Consider the following 25,179-nt stretch of genomic DNA (forward strand, 5'->3'; position numbering starts at 1 on the left):
ATGACAGAAGGGATTTTATGTGCATGAAGTGGAAATTGGTTTCTGTGCTGGAGAAAAAGATTATTGGATGGAGGGGCAAGTTGAGATGCTATTGAGAATCGGAGAAGCTGAGGAGTTCCTAGACTGTCAGGTTGGGAAAACACCACCTAGTACCCCAGGTTCCTGGAAGAAAGGAGCTGGCTACCAAGGAATTGGAGAGTGAGGAAGTCAGGCCTGGCAGTTCATAACCACCAGAGGCAAGAGGTCATTGTGGCATTCTACACAGCTGGAGATAGATGAGGATGGTCAGGCTGTTGCCACCAGAGGGAAGAAGACGGGAGGGATTCCATATAACTAGAAGTTTCAAATTCATACCAAGTCCTGAATATGAAAACTTTGCAAGGTACTTCTCACAATCCAGCAGGTTGAAGGGAACAAAGAGATCTATGGGGGGACACATGTGGATGACAGCTCAGTTCAACCTGTAGGAAAATCAAGCTTGCCCACAAAGAGTTCTCTAGTCATCCAAGGAAGACAGACAATGCTTGTTGAAGATTCAATACTCAGAAGACTAGAAAGAACATTCTGCAAGAGGCAGATGGACAACAGAACAGTATGCTGCTTTCTGGAGCCGCGACACCAGAAGTCTATCCAATCTTAAAGTAACTTCTCAAGTCATTGGGCAAGGATCCAGTGGTGATGGTTCATATTGGCACTAATGATACTGCAGCGTGGGATATCTTGCAGATAGCAGATGACTTCAGGGAACTCAGAAGTGTGCTGAAGAAGAATGTCCAAAAGATCTTCTGAGACCCTTCCTCTCACATGAGCAAAGGAAGACAGAAGGTAAAAGATTACAGAAATGAACCACTGGCTAAAATTGGTGTAGGGTAAGGGGTTTTGGTTTTGTGGAACATTGGTCCACTTTGCTGTGGAGAGAGGGGACTGTGTAGTTTGGATGGCCTCCACCTAATTATAAGAGGGACCAATCTCCTTGAGGACAGACTGGCTAGAGTAATCAGGTCGTAGTAAAAGTAATAACAAAATGGAAGGGCAAAAAGAGGGATGATATGAGCACTCAGCACAAAATTGAGATGTTGAGAACAGAAGTAATCAAGGAACCAAAGGACATGAAGAGAAGAAATTCTTGACTATCCTATATGCCAACACTAGGAGCCTGTGTAACAAATGAGGAATTGGAATTGCTCATTTATGAACATAAATTTGGTCTAATTGGTATTTCTCAAACCTGGTAGGATGATTTGCACAATTATAAAGTTAAAATTAATGGTTATAACCTATTTAGGAAGGACCAAGTAGGCAAAAGGGGAAGAGTAGTGACACAGTATGTAGAACATCACAATACTTGTTTCTGAGTCACTGATAACACAAAAGAAAATGCTATTGAATGCTTATGGTTCAATGTCTTAACAGATAAAGCACAAGAGGAGTATTAGTGTCTGCTGCAAACCATCACTGATAAAGTTTGCAGATGACACAAAAATTGGGGAGTGATAAATAATGAAAAGGATTGGTCACTGATTCAGAGTAATCTGGATTGCTTGGTAAACTGGGAGTGAGCAAAATATGCATTTTAATAGGCTAAATATAAATGTGTGCATCTAGGAACAAAGAATGTAGGGCATACTTACAAGATGAGGGACTCTCTCCTGAGAGCAGTGACTCTGAAAAAGATTTGGGGGTCGTAATGGCTAGTCAGCTGATTGTGAGCTCCCAGTGTGATGCTGTGGCCAAAAAAGTTAATGCAATCTTGAGATTCATGAGCAAGGGAATCCTGAGTAGGACTAGAGAGGTTATTTTTCCTCTATGAATTTGGCACTGGTGTGACTGCTGCTGGAATACTGTGTCTAGTTCTGGTGCCCGCAATTCAAGAAGGATGTTAATACATTGGAGAGAGTTCAGAGAAGAGCCACAAGAACGATTAAAGGATTCCTGATAGTGATTGATCTCCTTGAGTCTGTCTATTTTGCTTAACACTCCAGTGGCAGGAATCAGAGTAGCAGCCGTGTTAGTCTGAATTCGCAAAAAGAAAAGGAGTACTAGTGGCACCTTAGAGACTAACCAATTTATTTGAGCATAAGCTTTCGTGAGCTACACGAAAGCTTATGCTCAAATAAATTGGTTAGTCTCTAAGGTGCCACTAGTACTCCTTTTCTTTTTGCAGTGGCAGGAAGTTGAAGCTAGATCACTTCAGACTGGAAATAAGGCGTACATTTTTAACAGTGAGGGTAATTAATCATTGGAACAGTTTACCAAGGGTCATGGTGAATTCTTCATCACAGACAATTTTTAGAAAAACATCCATTCTTGATTTAAAAATATGCTCTAGGAATTATTTTGGGGAAGCTCTGTGACCAGTGTTCTACAGGAAGTCAGACTAAGCGATCACTAAGGTTCCTTCTGGCCTTGGAATCTATGAATTCATACTTCCGTATTTTCAAAAGTAGTCACTGTATTCTTGGTGATGTTTCTTCAAGTCCCCTTTTGTGTACTGCAATCAGTGGTTTGTGATCAGTTTCTGTTTTGAAGCTTCTACCATAGAAGGATTTGACATTTTGTACACCGTACCTAGCGTTTCTTTTTCAGTTTGTGCATACATCTCTGTTGCTGTCATAGCCCTAAATGCATATGAGACTTGCAACCAATCAGTTTGATGACATGGTAATAGTACAACTTCAAGCCCTTCTTTCAATGCATCTGTAGAGAATTTGATGACCTACAGTGGGTCAAAAAATTGCAGCACTGGAGCTGATGTCAGTGTGTGTTTTAAATCATTGAACTCTTTCATGCTCTGGTATCCATACCCATTTGATGACTGAGACATGGTATATCAGACCCGTTGAGGCCCCCTGCTGGAGGCCTTATGGTCCTACCACACCTAACCCCAGTGAAGTTGAGTCCTCCTGCCTGCAGAGACCGAAGGGAAGCAGCCAATCAGAGCGCAGCAGGCTCAGATAAAAGGCGGTGCAGGGCCTGAGCAGGTTAATTCCTGTCTCGGACCAGAGGAGTAAGAAAGTGTGATACTTGCTGGAGCTCAAGGGAGAACCAGAAGATGGGTTCTGATGGCATTGGCATTTGGGGAGGAAGAAGAGTTGAGAACTTCAGCCCTGAAGTAAGGGTGAAGAGGAGGGCGCTGCGTAGGAAGCGGCCCAGGGAATGTAGCAGGAGCAATTCATTAATGGAATCAGTACATAGCTGCTGTTTATAAGGTCCCTGGGTTGGGACCCGGAATAGTGGGCGAGCCTGGGTGCCCCCCCACCAACCACTGGCATATTGGCCAAAGACCCAAGAAGGGGACAGGTTTCGTTTAGAAGCCTAAGCACAGGGTTGGTATTTAAAGGGCTCAGGGATGGGGCTGAAGACCCTGCAGAGAGCCAACCATTTGTTGGACTTTGTCACTCCAGAAGGAGGATGAACTTGAAGGAAAGCAAAGGCAAAGAGTCTCCTGGGAGAAAGCCCTGGGGGCACTGCTCTATACCAGGGCAGGTCAGACTTGCAGCTAGCCCAGTGTGGGGGCCACAGATACCAACAAGGGCACAGTGATAGTCCTTTTTGGACCTTTGTTTTCCCGGAAGGGGTTCATCCATTTTAGACATTGTGTGACTTAGCTGGAGGGCTGAGCCATTGAAGACGCATCTGACTCAGGCAACAGCCAACAGGAGCACCACGAGCAGAGAGAGAATGCAGGTTCATACCTACCCGACAGGAAGTGCTCATGAGAGGCGAGTGCGCCCCGTCACAATGATCTTGTGAGGGAGATATCTTAGATGAGTTGTGCAAGCTGTATAATAAAGTATGTATTTGCTGACATAATTCAACATGCCTAGCAACATTTGAATCCCCTTTTTATCTTCAGATCTCAACATGTTCAGTACTGCCTTAATCTTTGATTCATCAGACAAAATTCTTTTTGAGGTGAGTGTCTCTCCCAAATACATTATTAGCATTGTTTGAAATTGACATTTAGTCACATTAAGGTGGTTAGCTCTCGCAATTTCCAGAACTGTTTGGTATTTCCTGATGTTCAGTGGAAGTGCTGCTCTAAATTATGTCATCAATGTACCCGTTCATGCTTGCTAGGCCCTCTAGCATCTGGCTTGTTGCATGGCGAAATACTTTTGGAGTTGAACATATTCTGAAAAGCAGTCTTAGGAAGCAGTATCTGCCAAATGGTGTGTTGAAAGTGCAGATATTTGAGCTCTGTGTCCAAGAGATCTGCCAACATCCAGCTGATGCATCTAATTTGCTGAAGAATTTGGCTCCCGCCATCTGGGACAACAGTTCACTTCTTGTGAGTAAGTGGAAGTGTACCCTTATATTTTAGTTTAACGCCTGAGGGTTGGTCCATATATAGTCATAGTACCCCTCCTTTTTTCTGTACAGTTACTAAAGTGTGAACTCGGGCTGTATGTTGTTCTATTCTCCAGATGATACCATTTGGTTTGCGGCTCTTAGTCTAGCCTCTTTCTTAAAGCTTGAGGAACATTTTGTGTAGCGTGTACTACAGGTTCTGCATCTTCTCTTTACTATATCTTATATATTAGTGGAAAGCATTCATCTCCTGTGAATAAATCTTCATATGAAATGATTAATACATTCATAGCTGGTTCTATGTTGTCTTTCTGGCATACATCCTCTTAACAAGACCAAGCACCTTACATGTGGGAAGGCCCAAAACACTTTGTTTGCTTCCCTCTGCGTACGACCACAAATTCTTGTTTTATCATTTTCCCATTACATTTAAGTGTCAGTGTGCACTCACCCACCACTAGAATTGTTTGTTCAGAATAGTCTTTCACAGACACTTTTGACTTTTCCACTTTCACGTGCTCCTTACATTTCTCTATTTCACTTCCTGTTATTCCATTTACATGTGCCCCAATGTCTGTTTTGGACGTTACATATGTGCCAACCATTTGTACACAATTTAATTACCCAGTCTTTTGAGTTCTCTGACGCCTTTATTATTGTCTTAAGAACAGCTCTTCCTCTTCACTTGAGGAATCCCGTGCGCTTTCCTGCTTTCTCTGCACATTTTAGCATAATGCTTAGGTTCACTGCAGTTTCTACATACTTGCCTGAATGCTGGGCATTTCCTGTACTCATGATTGCTACATCGCTGGATTTGTTTTCTGCTTTCCATGTTTCTGTCCTTGGCCAATTTCTGTGAGCTTTTCCCTTTCTGGTTTAGCTATAGTACTTTGCCATCAGCTCTGTGCCTATCTGTAAGCTTTTTATTTGTGTTTCTGTTTGTTTTGCTGCTTGGTATGTACGTATTGCCCTTTCTAGCGTCAGATCCATTGCCTAGTAACTGTTACATCACAGGACAATCTGATCTTTAATGAGAGTTTTTTAATATTACAACACTGACTTTTTTGTTTTAAGCCTGACAAACTGCTTTATTGTTTCATCTTCATTCTGTGTTCTCATCCTGAACATATCTCTCTCATAAGTAACTTTTTTTCCCCCTAGGAACACAATGATCCTCAAACACTTTTGTTATTTCTTCAAACCTTCTTCTCTTCCACCACCACCATCTGTTTAGAATGCATTGTGTACATTTAGGGCTTCTGTACCTGCTACCATTAAGAGCAGAGCAATCTTTTGCTTATTCTCTGGTTTATTTGCCCCTGTAGCTTTCATATACCATTCAAATTGCTGTCTGAACCTTTTCCAAGCATAAGCAGAACTTCCCCAGATTCTTAGGGCTGGTGGGGAATTACTTGCAGTTGCATGGGCTCTGCAGTAGGCTTTGCAATGTGAACTCTCACTGGGTCTTCCAGCATGGTGTACCTTCCACACCTGGTACTATGTAGTATCTGCCTGATGAGCAGAGTGGTGTCCAGATAGACCCTTTATTAGGAACAAGAACAACATACAGAAAAGAGGTAACAAAAACTTCCTACTGCTCTGTGTAGCTGCAGCCTGTGGCTGCCTTGCCCTGGGATTCTTGTTTCTGCCCCATGGGAAGTGTGTCATTGGGGAAACCAGAGACTGTGTTTAGCGTGTAGAGCAGGGGTCTCAAGCACGGGGCCCTCGCGTGTGGGGTTATTTCCTGTGGCCCGCCAAGCTCCCCGCACCCCCCGGAGTTATTTCCTGTGGCCCGCCAAGCTCCCCGCACCCCCCGGAGTTATTTCCTGTGGCCCGCCAAGCTCCCCGCACCTCCTGGAGTTATTTCCTGTGGCCCGCCAAGCTCCTCTCCCCCTCCCCCCAGCACGCCATGTATCTGCTCCTCTGCCTACCTCCAGGCACTTCTTGCCGCCAAACAGCTGTTTCCAGGAGGGAGGCAGGAGAAGCGGGGAGCCGCACACTCAGGGGAGGAGGCGGAGAAGAGGCAGGGCAGGGGCGGGGATTTGGGGAAGGGGTTGGAATAGGGGCAGGGAGGGGGCAGAGTTGGGGTGGGGACTTTGGGGTGGGGGTGGGAAGAGGCAGGGCAGGGGTGGGGCCTCATGGAAGGGGTGGAGTAGAGGGCAGGGCTGGGGGCAGCGGGCAGGGGCGGTGTCAGTGATGCGGCCCTCAGGCCAATGTACTAGTCCTCATGTGGCCCTCCTGGTGATTCAAGTTTGACATCCCCGGTGTAGAGGAAGCATTATATCTATATATTTTCTAGGGGACTTACTGTATGGCACAAGGAGGAACTGGGTGGCTGGGGTGGGTGTGGAAGAGAGACCTTCATTGGTGGAATGAAGATACGGAGTTGAAAGCAGGGACTTTGGGGTGGCAGGACCTGGTGAGGAGGAATGGGAGTGGAGGGAACCCAGACCCTGCCATGGGGTGAGGGGCACACAGCAACCTTTGCAAGGGGGAGACTATGCAGGAGCCTGGTATGAGGGGGCCTTACAGAAACTTCAGCATGGGTAGAGGGGAGAATGGGGCACGCACGGGGTTCCTGCCAGGGGTGGAAGAGAGGAATAGGGTTGCCACACAGCCCTTGCCATGGAAGGGAATGGGGTACAATGGTATGGGGAGAGGGAAACACCCCAAACCACTGGCATGTGGCAGAGGTGGGAATGAGGAGGAGAGACAGAGCTCTAGGCATGGGATGGGCAGGGAGAGTTGCAGGGAGTCTGTGAAAGAGAGAGGGATGGGAGGGTGGCATACAGGGAGCTTGTGGGAGGGACTGGATTGATGCAAGGAGCTCCTGTTGGGTGCAATGCACTTGGCCTACAGAAGCTATGAATTGTGCAACCCCACACTGAATACTGTATTTTGACCTGGTTATTGGAATATTTACTGAATTACTACATTGGATTAAATCAATAGGAGTATTGGGAAACAAACATGACTCAAAATAAGACATCCCTCAACAAATTCTTGGGAACTGTTACAAAACACCTGAGACAATGCACAGGCCTTTTGCTTTGATGCTCTAGGTTGGCCCCTGTAGAGCACACCAAACTGGTTTTGGACATCAGGTCCAAGCATGTGAGCTGAGAGAACAAAGAGCTTTGTCTGCCTTTAAAGACAGTTCTTACCACATCCTTGAGGGACTTAAGGTATGTCTACTCTGCAATGAAACACCCGCAGACCATATCAGCTGAGTTGGACTCGAGGCGCTCAGACTACAGGGCTGTTTAATTGCCGTGTAGCTGTTTGGGGACCCTCTCCCAAGTGAGCGGCCTGGGCTCCAGCCTGAGCCTGGATGTCTACATTACAATTAAAGAGCCCCGAAGCCTGAGCCCCACGAGCCCAAGTCAGCTGATGCAGGCCAGCCATGGGTGTTTAATTGTAGTATAGACATACCCTAAGATTCCAGAGCTTGGGGTGTCTGTGAAGTTAGACATACTAGGTCTTCATGTTAAGGATGGTAGGACTTCAGGTATGATAGACTTGCACTCATTCCTTGCATTGTTTTTTAAAAAAAACCTTTTGATCTTATTTTATGCTTTGTTCCAGTGGTTAAGAATAAACAATATTTGGTTTTAACAAGGCTATTTTGAGTCACTAATCCACTGGTCACAAGTTTCTTCAGGGAAGAACTGTAGGTAGCGAACACAGGCATACCTGTTTGGATAAGCATGGTTGATGTGCAGGGTACTGCATCCCAGGGAGAATCGTGGTTTCACCCCAGGAGGGTTGAAGGCACAAAGCCTGATACCCCGGGGGGACGGGTGGAGGTGTGCTCAGAGAGACCAGATGGGGTTGGAAGTGCAGCTAGGCCTGTAATTGTCATATCTATCACAGAATGGGCCAGACTCTGCTACTTGTACTCAGCCAGTGGGATTATTTGTAGAGCAAGGGTACTACCTCAGCATGAGTAAGGGTTTCAGAATCCCACCATACATCCTATTTGTCACATTTTCATGAGTAACTTCTAAATTTTTGGACTTTAACGCTTTAGCTATATCCAGGAGTCCTCTCTCCAAAGTGGTGTAAAGCCATTGATCATGCCCTTTGCTGGAGAGTCGTTTTGTTGTTTTCTCTGGGTGAAATTCACTGTTGTGCAGAGAGCTTCACAAAAGGCTTGAGCCCTTCTTTGAAGATTTAAGTAGTGCATAGGTCTTGTTCATGCTCTCTAAACTGAAGGGGTGAATATTACCGACTTAGGGTTTTGGGTAAGGGCAAATAACTGCTTAAAAATTAAATACTATATTTTGGGGGAATTTGCTATTATAGTCTCCTGCAAATTGTTGCTTTATGTGGCTGTGCCTTTTGTGAATTCATAATATCTCTGAGGTGTCAGAAATGTTTGCCTTCTTTGAAATATTTTAATATGTTTTGCAGCTTGGATTCGAAAAAGAAGAAAGGATCCACCCACAATGGAGGTAAGAGCTGAAGTACCTTGTCAATTGTAAATCCAGTTTAACTAGACCTATTAGTTTTCTTGGACTGATCCGTCCAACCATTTTAGAGAGAGAATGTAAATAGTGCTGCCTGCCTATTTTGTGTTATGTAAATTATATTCAGTAGCGATATAAGCTTTTTTCAGAATTTTATAGTACAGTGTTAATGTCAGGGTGTGGAAGTAGAAATGAAATTCCTCCATTGTTTATATATCTGTTTCTTACATAGAATTTATCAGAATTAAGTTACATTGTGATGTTGGGCTAAGTAATTGTGGTCATTCAGAAACTTCTAAATAAGTGAATTCTAAAATGGCTCTTATTATTTCTTTAAAAAATCAGACCCGCTATATCCTAGTATGATTTTTTCATGCCAATTGACATTAAAATGCATGCTTCAAAGGCAGTTGCCAGCATATTCATCAGAACAGAAAAAGATACTGCATTAACATTTTACAATGCTAATGAGATGGGCTTTTTGCAGTCCTGACTTTTTTTCAAAAGTGCTTTCTAATGGAATAAAGCTGTGAAATATTGCTTACTCTTTCATGCTGACAAATGTACAAAGAATGGAACAATTCTGACTGTTTTGATCAGATAAAACAAACCTGAATTTGACACACACTTTTATTAAAACCCGGCATTTAGCAATGAAGCTATAGACTAAAAAAGTGAGTCACCACTAAAGGCTCAATCTAACAGACTGTGTCAGGAAGTAGAGCTCTATTGACTTCAGGGGTATTACATTGATGTACATCAGCTGAGGATCTGGCCCTCTATCTGTGACCTCCTGAACTGCACAAGCTAGCAGGTTACCCACCTTGGCTGCACATTAAGATAACCTATTCAGGATACTACTCAGCCTGTCATTTTTACACACCAGTATTTTTTCAAGAGGTGTAGAATTGTAGAAATGAGCTCTCACCTGCTATGCAGCTCTTTCTATTGGTGTTTCTTCTGCTTTCCCTTCCCCACTCCTCACTGGAGTTACTCAGGCGATGGGGGCTGTAGAAAACCCATAAGTGGAACTAAAATGGAGTTAAGCCTGTGTCCCAGAGGTTGTTGAGGACCTTAAAACAAAAATGCTTGTGCAAAGGGTACATCTTTGCTCATACCTCTCCCTCTCTAGTCACTGAAGAAATGGGAGTGCTCCTCTCTCCATTCTTTCTGCTGGGGCTCCATAGATCAAAGTGCTTTTGGGGACAGAGAGGGAGTATTCAGCCCACTGGGCTCTCTCTCTTCTCCCTGGCTGAGCTTAGGCCATCAGCTAAATGTCAACTTGGATCATGATGTCCTGTCAGTATTTCTTTCCTTGCTGAGAATATACGTCCTGTGGTACTGGGACTTCAAAGATGTTGAGTGTCCCCCACCCCCAGTATCGCTTCCATAAGTCAGATTGCCATGCTTGTTGGACTGAGTAGAGTCTGAGACTATGCCCTCGAGAAGCAGGATTAGTTTGTTCAGCCATGTTCTTTTCGAACTGATGTTAAGGCTGCTTCTGGATGGGGAGGTGTGGGGGGTTGGGGCAGTGGTCAGTACCCCTTCAGAACAGGGAGCAAGCATCCCCTGCAGATGAGCAACTATAGAGGCACATTTGGATCATTAGACCCCTAAATATGTCACATTGTAGATGAAGTGAGCTGAGGAGGATGAAAGATTATTGGAAGTAATGGTGCATTTAGAGTCATAGAACTACTCATGCCTTCAACTTCATGAGGTTTATTAGGGTCTAAAAATTATTTAGCAGCTAAGTACTGTACCTGCAGGGCTGTGCATTGACCTTATCAGAGAAGAAATGATAAACTGGGAATCTGAGTAGTAGTTATTTTTTGTTGGAACTAATCCCTAAAGTAGTTTTTTTCCTTTATGTAATATAAGTGAAACTAATACACATTGGTGTGGGATAATGATTTTTTTCAGCATTCAGGTGGGATGATGTACATAATCCACCTGCCATGATAGTCTTTATACCACAACACACCATCTCTCTCTCTCTATCTCACTCTCTCTCTCTCTCACACACTCTCTCACACACACACACACTCACACACACTATACAGAGACATAGTTTAGAAATTTTCCTGTTTTCCCACAATGTACTGATAGCTTTAGTGTTTTATCTACAGTAATCCCTAGATATCTCTGCTGGTTTGTATTCTGTATTATACTCCCTTTTTGACAATAATGTTGATATGGTAACTGCTCTTTGACAGCTATGGAACTGGGGAATATTTGTGACCATATTTCATACTGAAACTGTTGTGTAACAAATCTCCTTGTTTTTCTCACATCTTTCTCCTGGGGTGAGAGTATCTCCTCAAAAGGCTGTTGAGTGCACAGATTTTGAGTTTCATGTCTTGACATTGCACTGTTATGTCACTTTGTGACGCTGCATCACGGCACAACGCAAACACTGCGCTTCCTGAAGCTTAAGGAACTGGAGCTCTACCTCAGCTGTTTTGGTAGGAAACAGCTGTACCCTGGCGAATTCCTGCATGTTTTAACCATTGCCCTTCTCTTTAGCCCTTTACCCATCCTTGCCCCTTTTTCCCCCGCCCCAACTCTAACATATATTGTCCTTTCTCTTCATTTCCCCTCCTCCATTCTGCCCTGTTGGCCTCCTGTCTCCCTTTCTCTTTTCATCGTAGACCTTATCTACCCAGCAAAACTTTACTTGAGGTGGTTGTGAACAACAGAGCTAGGTGACATGATACTTACCATAGCTTCATGGTCAGCATAGACCAGCAAAAATAGCATTCAGCATCACATAAATGTTTAATCGGTTACTGACGTGCTGCTAAACATGATTTGTTCAGCTCTACACTGATCACGAAGCCATGGTCAGCATCAAGTCACCTAACTGTATTGTTCAGAACCATGTTCAAACATGATGCACATTTTATAGCACAAACAAGGCCTTTCTTCTTTTCATGCTTCAGCCCCCCTTTACTTTTGTCACCATGCACTCAACAGATCTTCATCATAATGCTTTAACTCAGCCCCTTATGGGCTGTAACACACAAGGAATTTAATTGATATTCATCTGTTGGTGTTGTCATTAGATTTAGTTTTTCTTATAGTGGAATCCTGCAATAATAATTTCTATTGGACAACTACTTGTTCAGCTGTAAGGTACTTCACATACTTTGAGTTCCTTTTATTTCCCTTTTCCCCCTTTTTTGGAGGACAATTACTTAGAACAACACCCCGTTTGCTTGGCAAGTCAAAACCAAGAATATTTTTCTTCTGTCAGTTATGTCTAATTTGGGCAGTAACGGAAAGAATGTCAGTGGTTCAGAGCCTGGGGTTTTACAAAGTAACCCTCTGGGATGCTGAGCCACAGTTGGTTGCCTTTTGATTTTATTCCAACTTGAAATATACCAGATCTCCTCCTTAACTCATTTATAAGATTGGTGATAAAACACAGCTTGGTCTGCATTCATTTGCAAAGTAATCTGCTGTTAAGAATACTGTGTTCCTATGGTAATGAGGCTCCATTTAGATAGAGACTTTGGGCCATATCCTCAGCTGCTGTAAATCAACATATACATCAATTTATACCACCTAAGGATCTGGCCTCAATAGCTATATCATTGCATCCTAAAGACAGTAACACATTGTGTATGTATGGACATATATAGTCTGTTCAGAGAAAGTTACACTAAAATGTTCCTCAACTATTATAAAAGACATAATAAATTAAACCTTTACAAATAGAACAAGAGACGAATGGATAAATATCTTGGAACATTCTAAGATTAGGCAGTGCCCATCTCTTAACTATGTATACAGGCACCAGAAGTGAGCATGGACCTTTCCAGACAAATAAAAGACAAGTCCCTGTCCTGAGGAATTTATAGTCCAAATTAATCAGAATATTTTAAAGTCTACAGAAGTTGCAACTTTAAATCAAGTGCTATTCTATCAAAGGAGATCTGGTAAATTATAACATTACATGCAAACAGCTTATCTGATAAGTGTTTGGGCTGCCCTAAATTACTGATGGGTTACCAAAAGTTGTCTTTGGATATACTGATGGTGTACTGTTATACTGTTGGGCCTACAGATTTACCCTGATTGTGAGTTCAACTATAAAAACGTGAGTGTAAATTCATAAGATGTCACAATAACCCATAATAACAAATGTAAATAGGAACAGATGCAAAAAACCAGACAGAAAACCTAAATTAATCTTTTTTAAAAAAAAGAAGAAGCCTATTGCTATAACTCCTGGATGGTGTTGAGATTATGCTTGGTAAGTAAGAAAATGTGAGTCCAAAAATTAATGAACCAAAATTAGTGTGTCAAATACTAGGCTTAATTGGTGGACTGAATAGTGAGGGAATGGGCCATTCAACCCACTCCACTCCATTTTTGGGTCCTTACAGAAAGATGATTTGGTTGGGGAGGTGGGAAATCAGAAGAACAGATGGGGACTACTGGCGCAATCTTCACCATCATAGCTGCCACCCCTGCCACCTTCCTGGACCCTGATCCTGAGAGAGATCCTGACTAGACCAGGCCAGAGAGAGGGACCCAGATGACATTGCCACTTCTACTGGTGCTGGCTAAATCCCAAACACCACCTGAAATAAAACGGGATTGTACTTAAACAGCTCCAGTCCAGCTCAACTAACATGTTCTTTCTTTCCCCAAAGGACACTTATTAACATCTTTAATATCCTCTAGCAGACTGTCAGAGAAGGAGATTTTCCTTCTAAAAAGACTCTCTTTCCAGCTAACAGGAAAGGGAACAAAGATTCTTGGTTTTTTTAATAAAAGCCTATTTAACATTGTATATTTAAAATTTGTTAACTGTTTTTCCTCCTTTTCTTTATCGTTAATAAAAAGTTTAAAGGATGTTTAATGTGTTTGCCATGGTACTAAGCAGACTAAGATCTCTGTATATCAGGGATTAACAACCTTTGGCACGCAGCCCGCCAGGGTAAGCCAAAGGTGTTAACATTAATGTTGGACAGTGACTGAGTAAACAGTGTTAAACAAGGCGCAGGGTTTAGTATACAGCAGGGATCTGCAACCTGTGGCATGCCAGGGTAAGCCCCCTGGTGGGCGGAGCCAGTTTGTTTACCTGCCGCATCCGCAGTTTCAGCCAATCGCAGCCTCCCACTGGCCGCGGTTCGCCGCTCCAGGCCAATGGGGGCTGCGGGAAGCGACGGCCAGCACATCCCTCAGCCTGCGCCGCTTCCCGCAGCCCCCATTGGCCTGGAGCAGCAAACCGCAGCCAGTGGGAGCTGCAGTTGGCCGAACCTGCAGACACGGCAGGTAAACAAACTGGCCCCGCCCGCCAGGGGGCTTACTGTGGCAGGCCACAGGCCAAAGGTTGCAGATCCCTGCTGTATACTGAACCCTGGGCCTTGTTTAACACTGTTTACTCAGTCACTGTCCAACATTAATGTTAACACCTTTGGCCATATATTCCATCTAAATTAATAGGCACCCATCGTGGGGCCTAAAGGGTTAATACATATTCAGAAGCTAGCACACTGGCAAACAAGAAATTGTTTTCAAGATTTAAACCAAAAATTTGTTTTTAAAATTCTTTGATGTGTTAAGCTTGTTTAACTTTTTTGCATGCTCATTTTAATATTTTTGATTTTAAAAGAGGGGTTTACAATTGTTATAAAGTTATTAAATTTTTATTTTAGCAAAGGTTTGTTTCATTTTTTCTTTTATTTTAAAGTTTGTACTTTCTGTAATTAGTAATTTTAAGTTCAATACAAATATTTTTTAAAAAGCAAAAAATTATAAAAATGAAGTGTTAAATTATGAAAGGTTAAGTTGCTAAACAATTTTTTATAAATGACATTTTAAATAACCCTCTTATTAACCAAATGACATCTTAATTTGGGGATGCAACTGCATTAACTGTAAATTAAATCTCAAACCACCAAAACCAAGGGCTTTTGCAACACCAAACTTTTTGGTAATTTTTCTAATTGTTTTATTTTTGCAATCTTTTTTCCCTCTCCCTTGTCATTTTTACCACCTCTGGGTGTTGCTAATGTGGTTGCAAAATAACTTTTTGATGACTTTTGTAAAAATGCCATCAGGGCTGAAGTGTTTGTTTGTTTTTTCCACCAAGTGAGCAAGCATAACCACTGCTGCATAATATTTTCATGGTTTGTGTAAATGTACAACTTTACCTGTATAAGCAGAAAAGGAGGGGGAAGTTTTTGCCATCTTTACCCATTCAGGATGTAGAACCAAAAAAGTACTAAAAACTAGTTTGTTCTTAAATATTTTACAAACATATAACAGTAGCAAAGTTTTGTTTTTATCAACAAATGAAGTAAGTTCTTAAGCTTTGTTAACATCACCACCTCTCCCAGCTCCATCTAAATCCCAAATGCCACGTAAAACAAAATCAGACTTTAACAACAGCTTCAGCCCACCTCAACTAGCTTGTTCTCTTCCCTCCAGAAACCAGTTATTAACCTCTTTAATATCTTAAAACCTGTCAAATAAGGGAGATTTTTTCTAAAAACTCAAAAATAATTGTTAAATTAAGCCTTGTTTAATACTATACATTTCAAATATTTTAAGTGTTTTTCCTTCTTTTCTTTATATTTAATTAAAAAAAAAATTAAAAACGTTTACCAAAATACTAAACAAACAATCTCTATACACCAAACTTTGTATAACACTGTTTAATGCTAAACAATAACTAAGTTATATTAACACGGTTAGCCCATATATTTCATCTAAATTAATACAACAGTACTATGGGGGTAAGATTGTATTCATGATAAAAGATTTCTCTTCAGTTGTTCTCCATGTCCACCAAGAGTAGGGAAAAGAAGTAATGGGCCTAATTTGTAGCAAGGGAGATTTAGATATTAGGAAAATTTTCCTCACTATAAGGATAGTTAAGGAACAGGTTACCTAGGAAAGTTGTAGAATCCCCATCACCAGAGCCGTCCCTAGGGTACGGCAAATGGGGGCGATCGCCCTGGGCCCTGCACTTTGGGGGCCCCCGCGCTTCGTGAGGAGGCGGATGGGGAGGTAAGGCGTGCGGTGGTCGGGGGGGTTAGGAGGTGCCCCCCTACCAACCTCCCCCTCCCTCCCAGTGCCTACCACTGATCAGCTGTTTCACAGCATCTGGAGGCGCTCTGGGGGAGGGCAGAGGAGCTAGGGCGCAGTACACTTGGGGGAGGGGGTGGAACTGGGCAGGAAAGAGGTGGGCTGGGGCCTTGGGGGAAGGGGTGGAGTGGGGTTGGGGCCTGGGCGGAGCTAAGGGAAGCACCTCTGGCAGAAAGAAACTCGGCACCTGTGTCCCGGGTCGCGCACCCTCATAGGGATGGGCCTGTCCATCACTGAAGAATTTTAAGAACAGGTTAGACAAATATCTGTCAGCAACCGTCTGTTTACTTAATCCTGCCTTAGCATGGGAGGGATGGACCAGATGACCTCTTGAAGTCCCTTCTAGTCCTCCATTCCTGATTTTTGTGGTCTTTCCCTCCAGTATTTCAAGGCATTATCTGACTTAACTTTTAAATAGTGCCGCTGGTAAACAACATTGTAATTAATGCTATGCAGGTTGTTATCAGTTATAGACCCCTATTCTTACAGTTTCCCTTCTGGCTGTAAAATCTACTCCAGGCTGAAAGCTGGCACTCTTCATGGTCTCAACTCCCATAAGTTATCTATTGGATTTTTAAGACTTAATTATAAAGGGACAAAAAAAGATGATATTTTCGAAAAATCCTTCAGGGTCTATCTCATGGGCTCATGTTTCCATTTTGCATCGCCAGGCATGCAAAATTTAAAGCTCTTAGACACTGAGGCATCCATAAGAGTCTTATGGGCATCTCGCAGTTAGTGCTTTAGGCTGCTTCCTGCATCCTAAATTCATTTTCTTTTTGTCTACAGTGGGCAAGTAACTCCTAAGACCTCACAGTGCTTTCGTGATCACTCAGGCTTGCATGTTTTTCTCAAGCTTCACAGCATTCTACATCCTCTCTGTCCTTTCTGGGTCAGTTTTCTGGTTTTGTGTGTTTTGTTTGTTTGGGTTTGTTTTTTTTTTTTTTTTTTTTTTTTGCTTTTAAAGCAGTCTTTCTTTTTTGTTGGTGTACTTCCTACTTTATCCAGTTTCCAGTTGCATCAAATGGGTACTTCAATGAGGAACTGGAACTCTTCTATGCTCATCTCCATCATGCAAGTTTTCCAGGGATAACTTTAATCACAGATATACTGGACCTTCAGCTTCTAGACTCCTCAGTCTGGAGCTTCTTAGGAAGTAAGGGCCTGACTGAATCCAGCCTACGATTTATCTAGTTCAGTACCCTGTTACCTGGATAGTGGTCAGTACCAGTGCTTGGTTTATGTCCTGGCGATGCCTGAGTTACTGTAAGCCATACTCCCCAAATAAGCAGTGCATCATCCCTTCTGAAATGCTGCACCTGGCCTTGGTTGAGCATATCTCCCTACTGCAATTCCATCCAGTGCAATGGAGGCTGCTGTCCTGATCTGGATTTTGAAAAAAGTGCAGGGAAACAAATATTGGGGGGAAGCTAAGAACCGAATCTACGTGAGGGTGTGAGCCTCCATGAAGGGGAATGGGGCAAAAGTGTTCTTCCACTAACCAATACTGACTAATCCTTCCTTCACTATACTGCCAGAATAGACGATCAACCTTGTCCCTTTCTGGTCCATCTTGGAGAATAGGAAAGATAAGCAAGCTGAACAACCTTCAGATCATTATGACCTATTTACTAGGGTGAAGTCTAATGGCAATGAAAGTCTTCCATAAAGTAGCCTATAATAGTATTCTGACTCAAGTGTGCCAACTTGCTTATGAACCTCCTCAGTTAGGCATACTGTCTGGAAGAAAGAGGATACCATCTGGCTTTCCTCACAGAGCATGGATGTTCAATAGGTAATATAGTTTCAACTCTTAATTCACTGCTTAAATCAGGCTTGTACACCCACCACTAATTCTCTGTAATGCAACTTTGCACCTGGTGGGTTGTATGCCCATTCCTCCAGGCAGGGACCTGAATCACAGGCTATTCATCCCTTCTTCCTACCTCCGCTGGAATCACACCATGCTACCACGACGTCTTGAAGAAGACCTTGTAGCTCCAGATGTCACCCTCTGACACCTTTCAATCCCAATTGCCCTTTTATTACACGTCAAGCTACTGGGTCAGAGAGGAATAGGGCTTCATCTCTGTGCCTGGCTTTCTGATACTTCTGCAGCAGCCAGAGAGCTATCAGTAGTGGAGCTACTTTGTGCCAGTTCCCATCTTATACCAGCTGTCACAAGGAGCCAGGTGCCACCTAGACAATCCATCATTACTGGGGTTCAATCAACAGAGCATTTCCTGCTGGATGGTTGGAAATGGATTTAGCTCAAAATGTCCTCAGTTTTCTCAGTTTGTTACACCTTTACTGTTACTCTGACATTTTTTTGTGCGTGTTAATATTTTGTGAGAGATTAAGTAGGTTTGTGTGTTTCTTTAGCTAGTGTGAAAAGCCTGAAAATAGCTTGGAATAGAAAATACTATGCTGTAGTAAATGGCTGCTTTTCATTTCTAATGCATTATGTGCTTGATATGCAGTAATAAAACTAAATGGCTTCTGAATTGCACAGTTGGATACAAGGTGAAATGTTAAAAAGAAAAAAAAATTGACAGCTCCTGTCTTCTTTCAAACTATTTCTAGCATTTCCATAATTATCTGTTTTGACAGCCTCCTTGTCAAGGGAGGAAAAAATGTATTTCCGTGAGTAGTAATAAGCATAAGGTTTCAATGATTGTTTTGCCCCCAAAAGAGAATAATTACACTGAAAATTACATTCTGTTTAGTTACCACAATGCATACCTGTTTTTTCCTTTTATTTGATCATAAATATTTATTTCTGAGGTTGTATGATGAAAACTAACTTCAATCAGAAGGATTAGTTTACACAGAATTCAAATTCCCTCACCAGAATGATATGCAATTTAGAAATATTCTTTATTTGACACTGTTTGAATCACATGCTTTATTTTTGCTTCTGTCTCCTTTCATATTCTTCAATTGAGAAGTTTTAAAATGGAAACTACTCTATGGAGATTCTAGTACATTTCTCTCTGAAAAACCATTGCACTTGCACATAGAATAGGATTTTAGCAAATTAGGTTTTTTATTACTGACACCACAAAAAGCTGAAAAATAGGATTTACAAGTGTTGGGAAATGGTGTGATAAAAGACAGAGGACAAAGAGATCTTTGGAACAATATACTTTTCACCCATATTGCTCAACATCACTAATAAGACTGGAAACCCTGGCCAGATTCAGATGCCCTTACTCACATTGTATTGCACCTTACTGCAGGAGTCAGCATGATTTCAGTGACACTAATTGTATTCATGTGCTACTCAACGTTGGTATTGGAATCTGTTCCTACCATAGTATTGAGGCTGGAAAGCACTAGTCAAAAGGCAGTGGCCTCTTTCTCTAATAGTACCTCCTGAGGAGGGGAAGAACATGTAGGATCCATCCTTTTACATATTCTTCGCTCCTTGATTCCCTTTAATTGTTTCCTCGGTTTGAGCTGCACAGAGGAGAACTGAGAGAACAAGGTGCGCCTCTTTACCTCTGTGCTGGCTACCTATATTTCGGTTCACAAGACAGTAGTCTGCTACTCCCTCTCCTGCACATGTAGGTTGGAAATGGGTGGAACCTTGGTTGTATCCTCTAGCATAGGCGTCGACTCTGTGGTTGCTCCGGGGCTGGAGCACCCATGGGGAAAAATTAGTGGGTGCTCTGCACCCACTGGCACGCAAGTTCCCCCTCCTTGAGCGTGCCGTGTTTCCGCTCCTCTGCCCACCTCCCAGCGCTTCCCGCTCGGCGGCCGCCAAACAGCTGTTTGCACGCTCTGGGGGAGGGGGGAGGAGAAGGGACATGGCGCGCTCAGGGGAGGAGGCGGGGCTGGGGCGGGGATTTGGGGAAGGGGTTAGAATAGGGGCAGGGAGGGGGCGGAGTTGGGGTGGGGACTTTGGGGAAGGGGTTGGAATGGGGGTGGGGAAGGGGTGGGGACTTTGGGGAAGGGGTTGGAATGGGGGCAGGGCTGGGGAAGGGGGGAGTCCAGCACCCACCGAAAAGAGGGGAAGTTGGCGCCTATGTCCTCTAGTGCACCAGTCAATGCAGCTGAGACAGTGGAGGGGGATGTAAACTGTGCCAGGAAAAGAGTTGGTACAGATTACATCATACACGAAGCAAGGAGAGGAGCAGGGACCAAACTGTGACTCAGAGTCATAGTTTAGTCGCTGCTGTGTTCTTGGAGCACCTCAGCTATGCACTGTTCTTTATTCAGGACGGAATGCTAGGTGCCAGTGCAGCCCTGAATGATTTCAGTGTTCTTATTCCAACAACTTTCTCTTTTGTACATGAGCACATATTTGGTTCTCTATAAAATTCTACTTACTTTTCTTGTCCTGTCATATGTAAAAATCCAACTTAGTTCCCCTCTCCCCGTATTTCCATGATACCACTATGGTGCTGATAGTTATTTCACTTTCTAATTTCTATACATTTCCCCTTTCTTCTCACCCTCCTCAGCAAACATTTTTGCCAAGTCCACTGGATAATAACTTCAACTGATACCGTTAAATTCTTTTAACTTAGAAATAGCAATGCAGTAGCTCAGTAAAATTTTCAATCACTTTGGTCTAAACTGGATTTAAACTAGTGTTCCTGCAAGTTATAGAATTAGTACCTATTCTACTTAGCCCTGAAGTGTACCAACACTCCATTTAAAACTCTGTACAAGACTGTTATATATGCATGAGCCTATTAGAAGCCTGCTAATGTACGTAGTGGCTTAGTACTTCCATGTTAAACTTATAATGCCCCCAGACATGATTAATTGCAGTTTTCATGCTGTTATCAGTTCATATCAGGGTATTAGCACACCTCTCATTAAAAGGTCCCAAAAATGACATAAGCACCACTTTCACAGAGTATAACCAAATGCTGACCTTAAGAGAATATCCTGAAAGACATCTGTTCAGTTGTGTTTCCATTGTAGGAGAATTACCTTCAATTTTACCCGTTTAAGAACATGTGCTGTTAGTATAATTAAAGGGCTAGTTCTTTTCCTGCATATGTTTAGAGGTTGGGTTAAGTTGTAAATGAAAGTACCACTTCTAAAACAATTACGATTTTAGCTTAATAATTAGTTAATTTGGGGGATTTAAAATTACTTTGTCTTGTGTTCAAAGAACAAAAAAAGCTTACCACCAAAATTCTCTAGCCAGTGAAGAAGACAAACTATGTAATTGTCCCCAAATAAAGAAGATTGTTCAGATCAATTTGTTGCTGGAATATGCAGGACACATAAGCTCAAAAAAGCATGTCAAAGTAAAAAGCAGTCCACATTTTAATAATTGTAATTAATCAAAGGGTGTTTTCAGTGAAACTGAATCTGAATAAATTACATTTGACATTGATTTGGCAAATGTTTACTGTTAGTTGGCAGGAAGACTTAGAAAGCACATCTTATGCAAAATCATAACTTGACTAGCCACTGTTTGCTAAAAAATCTATTTAAACCAAACCCAGATTTATCTTTCTAACTTCAACTGCTCTTCTGTGTTCATACTGCACTGACACTGCCCTTCATTTACCTTTTTGGTTACCACTCCCAGATAAGAATGGTTGGATTAATGTTCATTTGCTGAGCTGGAAGGAATTGGTTGGGTCAGAACATTTGGTGCTGGCTGGTGACCAGAGAGCCCTTTTCTCCTTCCCAGATTTGAAACATAATAACCTAGTGGCCTATTATTTCATCTTGACTGTTTGACTTGTAAAACCAGAAAATGCATTTAATTAACCAATCTGTCAATAGTATAAAAGTGTACACATCAGTTTAGCTTTCATCACATTACTAGATTTTAATTATGTCTCCTCAGGTAGAAACTTTGGTGTTGTGAAATAAATACTAAACTTTATTAATAACATTTCAAAATAGCTTCTCTGTGTCCTTTCTGTTCACCAAATGTTATAGAAATATGTTTCTGCTCAGATGTGCACAAGCATTCTTAACAGAGTTTAAAGTTCAAGTTTCATGGATTCATAGATTCCAAAGCAGAAGGGACCGTTCTGATCTCCTAGTCTTACCTCTCATATAATGTAGGCCATAGAACTTCCCCAAAATAATTTCTAGAACATAGCTTTTAGAAAAACATCCAATCTTGATTTAAAATTTGTTAGTGATAGAGAATCCATCATGACCTTTGGTAAATTGTTCTATTGGTTAATTACTTTCATCATTAAAAATGGGTTTCAGAGTAACAGCCGTGTTAGTCTGTATTCGTAAAAAGAAAAAAGAAAAGGAGTACTTGTGGCACCTTAGAGACTATGCATCCGATGAAGTGAGCTGTAGCTCACGAAAGCTCATGCTCAAATAAACTGGTTAGTCTCTAAGGTGCCACAAGTACTCCTTTTCTTTTTTCTTTTTATCATTAAAAATGGATGCCTTATTTCCCATCTGAATTTGTCGAGCTTCAACTTCCAGCCATTGGATTGTGTTATACATCTCTCTGCTAGACTGAAGATCCTGTTTATTAAATATTTGTTTCCTGTGTAGATATTTATAAATTCTGATCAAGTCCCCCCTTAATATTCTCTTTATTAAGCTAAATAGACTCAAGGAGTTCACTGTATCACTATAAGGCATGTTGTCTAATTCTTTAGTCATTCTCATGGCTCTTCTCCCAGCCCTGTCCAATTTATCAACCTCCTTGAATTGGGGACATCAGAACTGGACACCATATTTCAGCAGTGGTCAAAACAGTGCTAAATACAGAGATAAAATAACCTCTACTCCTACTTGAGATTCCTATTTATGCATCCATATATTGTATTAGCCCTTTTAGCCACTGCATTGCACTGGAAACTCATGTTCAGCTGATTATCCACCCATGACCCCCAAGTCTTTTTCAGAGTCACTGCTTCCAGAATAGAGTACCCCATTCTGTATGTATGGCTTACATTCTTAGTTCCTAGATGTATACATTTACATTTAGCTATATTAAAATCCATATTGTTTCCTTGTGCCCAGTTACCAAGTGATCCAGATTGCTCTGTATTAGTGACCAGTCTTCTTTATTATTTACCACTTCTCCAATTTTTGTGTCCTCTGCAAATTTTATCAGTGATGATTTTATGCTTTCTTACAGGTCATTGATACAAATATTAAATAGCATAGGGTCAAGAATCAATCCCTGTGGGACCCTTGCTCAATGATTCCCTGCTTACAATTACATTTTGAGACCTATCAGTCAGCAAGTTTTTAATCTATTTTATGTGTGCCATGTTAATTTTATATTCTAGTTTTTTAATCAGTGGCATGTGGTACCAAGTCAAATGCCTTACAGAAGTCTAAGTCCATAATATCACCACTACTACCTTTATTAACCGAACTTCAAACCTCATAAAAAAAATCAAGTTAGTTTGAGAGTTTCTATTTTCCATAAATCCATGTTATTAGCATTAACTATGTTACCATTTTTAATGCTCTAGGAATCAAGTCCTATATTAGCTATTCCATTATCTTGTTTGGGATTGTTGTCAAACTGACAGACCTATAATTACCCAGGTTGTCCCCTTTGCCATTTTAAAATATTGGCACAACATTGGCTTTCTTTCAATTTTCTGGAACATCACAGTTTTCTAAGATTTATTGAAAATCAAAATCAGTGGTCCTGCAAGGTCCCCTGAGCCAGCTCTTTTAAAACTCTTGGACACAAACTATCCAGTCCTCCTGACATTTTAAAATGTCTAACTTTAGTCACTGCTGTTTAGTCACTGCTGAGATACTAGTGGAATAGCAGAGTGTTATCAGATGATCAGTATTTGGGAAAAATAGATGATAATGGTCTGAACAGAATATTTCATAGAATCATAGAATATCAGGGTTGGAAGGGACCTCAGGAGGTCATCTTGTCCAACCCCCTGCTGAAAGCAGGACCAATCCCCAACTAAATCATCCCAGCCAGGGCTTTGTCAAGCCTGACCTTAAAAATATCTAAGGAAGGAGATTCCACCACCTCCCTAGGTAACGCATTCCAGTGTTTCACCACCCTCCTAGTGAAAAAGTTTTTCCTAATATCCAACCTAAACCTCCCCCCACTACAACTTGAGACCATTACTCCTCGTTCTGTCATCAGCTACCACTGAGAACAGTCTAGATCCATCCTCTTTGAAACCCCCTTTCAGGTAGTTGAAAGCAGCTATCAAATCCCCCCTCATTCTTCTCTTCCGTAGCCTAAACATCCCCAGTTCCCTCAGCCTCTCCTCATAACTCATGTGTTCCAGTCCCCTAATCATTTTTGTTGCCCTCTGCTGGACTCTTTCCAATTTTTCCACATCCTTCTTGTAGTGTGGGGCCCAAAACGGGACACAGTACTCCAGATGAGGCCTCACCAATGTCGAATAGAGGGGAACGATCACATCCCTCGATCTGCTGGTAATGCCCCTACTTATACATCCCAAAATGCCATTGGCCTTCTTGGCAACAAGGGCACACTGTTGACTCATATCCAGCTTCTCGTCCACTGTAACCCCTAGGTCCTTTTCTGCAGAACTGCTGCCGAGCCATTCGGTCCCTAGTCTGTAGTGGTGCATGGGATTCTTCCGTCCTAAGTGCAGGACTCTGCACTTGTCCTTGTTGAACCTCATCAGATTTCTTTTGGCCCAATCCTCCAATTTGTCTAGGTCCCTCTGTATCCTGTCCCTACCATCCAGGGTATCTACCTCTCCTCCCAGTTTAGTGTCATCTGCAAACTTGCTGAGGGTGCAATGCACACCATCCCCCAGATCATTTATGAAGATATTGAACAAAACCGGCCCCAAGACCGACCCTTGGGGCACTCCACTTGATACCGGCTGCCAACTAGACATGGAGCCATTGATCACTACCTTTTGAGCCCGACAATCTAGCCAACTTTCTATCCACCTTATAATCCATTCATCCAGCCCATACTTCTTTAACTTGCTGGCAAGAATACCGTGGGAGACCGTGTCAAAAGCTTTGCCAAAGTCAAGGAACAACACGTCCACTGCTTTCCCTTCATCCACAGAGCCAGTTATCTTGTCATAGAAGGCAATTAGATTAGTCAGGCATGACTTGCCCTTGGTGAATCCGTGTTGACTGTTCCTGATCACTTTCCTTTCCTCTAAGTGCTTCAGAATTGATTCCTTGAGGACCTGCTCCATGATTTTTCCAGGGACTGAGGTGAGGCTGACTGACCTGTAGTTCCCAGGATCCTCCTCCTTCCCTTATTTAAAGATGGGCACTACATTAGCCTTTTTTTCAGTCATCCGGGACTTTCCCGGATCGCCATGAGTTTTCAAAGATAATGGCCAATGGCTCTACAGTCACATCC

At 42.2% G+C, this 25,179-nt stretch overlaps 1 protein-coding gene across 2 annotated transcripts in view; it reads left to right on the forward strand.

The window, feature by feature from the left end:
* NDUFAF2 (NADH:ubiquinone oxidoreductase complex assembly factor 2) overlaps positions 1–25,179 on the forward strand; it is a 144,476-nt gene that overhangs the window by 99,786 nt on the left and 19,511 nt on the right. The window contains exons 3-4 of one of the 2 annotated variants that reach the window (XM_074952593.1): positions 3,857–3,915; positions 8,725–8,765. In XM_074952593.1, the coding sequence (XP_074808694.1) occupies positions 3,857–3,915; positions 8,725–8,765 (100 nt within the window). The remainder of the gene's footprint in view (positions 1–3,856; positions 3,916–8,724; positions 8,766–25,179) is intronic. The other variant, XM_074952592.1, reaches the window with a different exon arrangement.

This window comes from Natator depressus, chromosome 5 (assembly GCF_965152275.1).
Source record: "Natator depressus isolate rNatDep1 chromosome 5, rNatDep2.hap1, whole genome shotgun sequence".
NCBI classification, from domain to species: Eukaryota; Metazoa; Chordata; order Testudines; family Cheloniidae; genus Natator; species Natator depressus.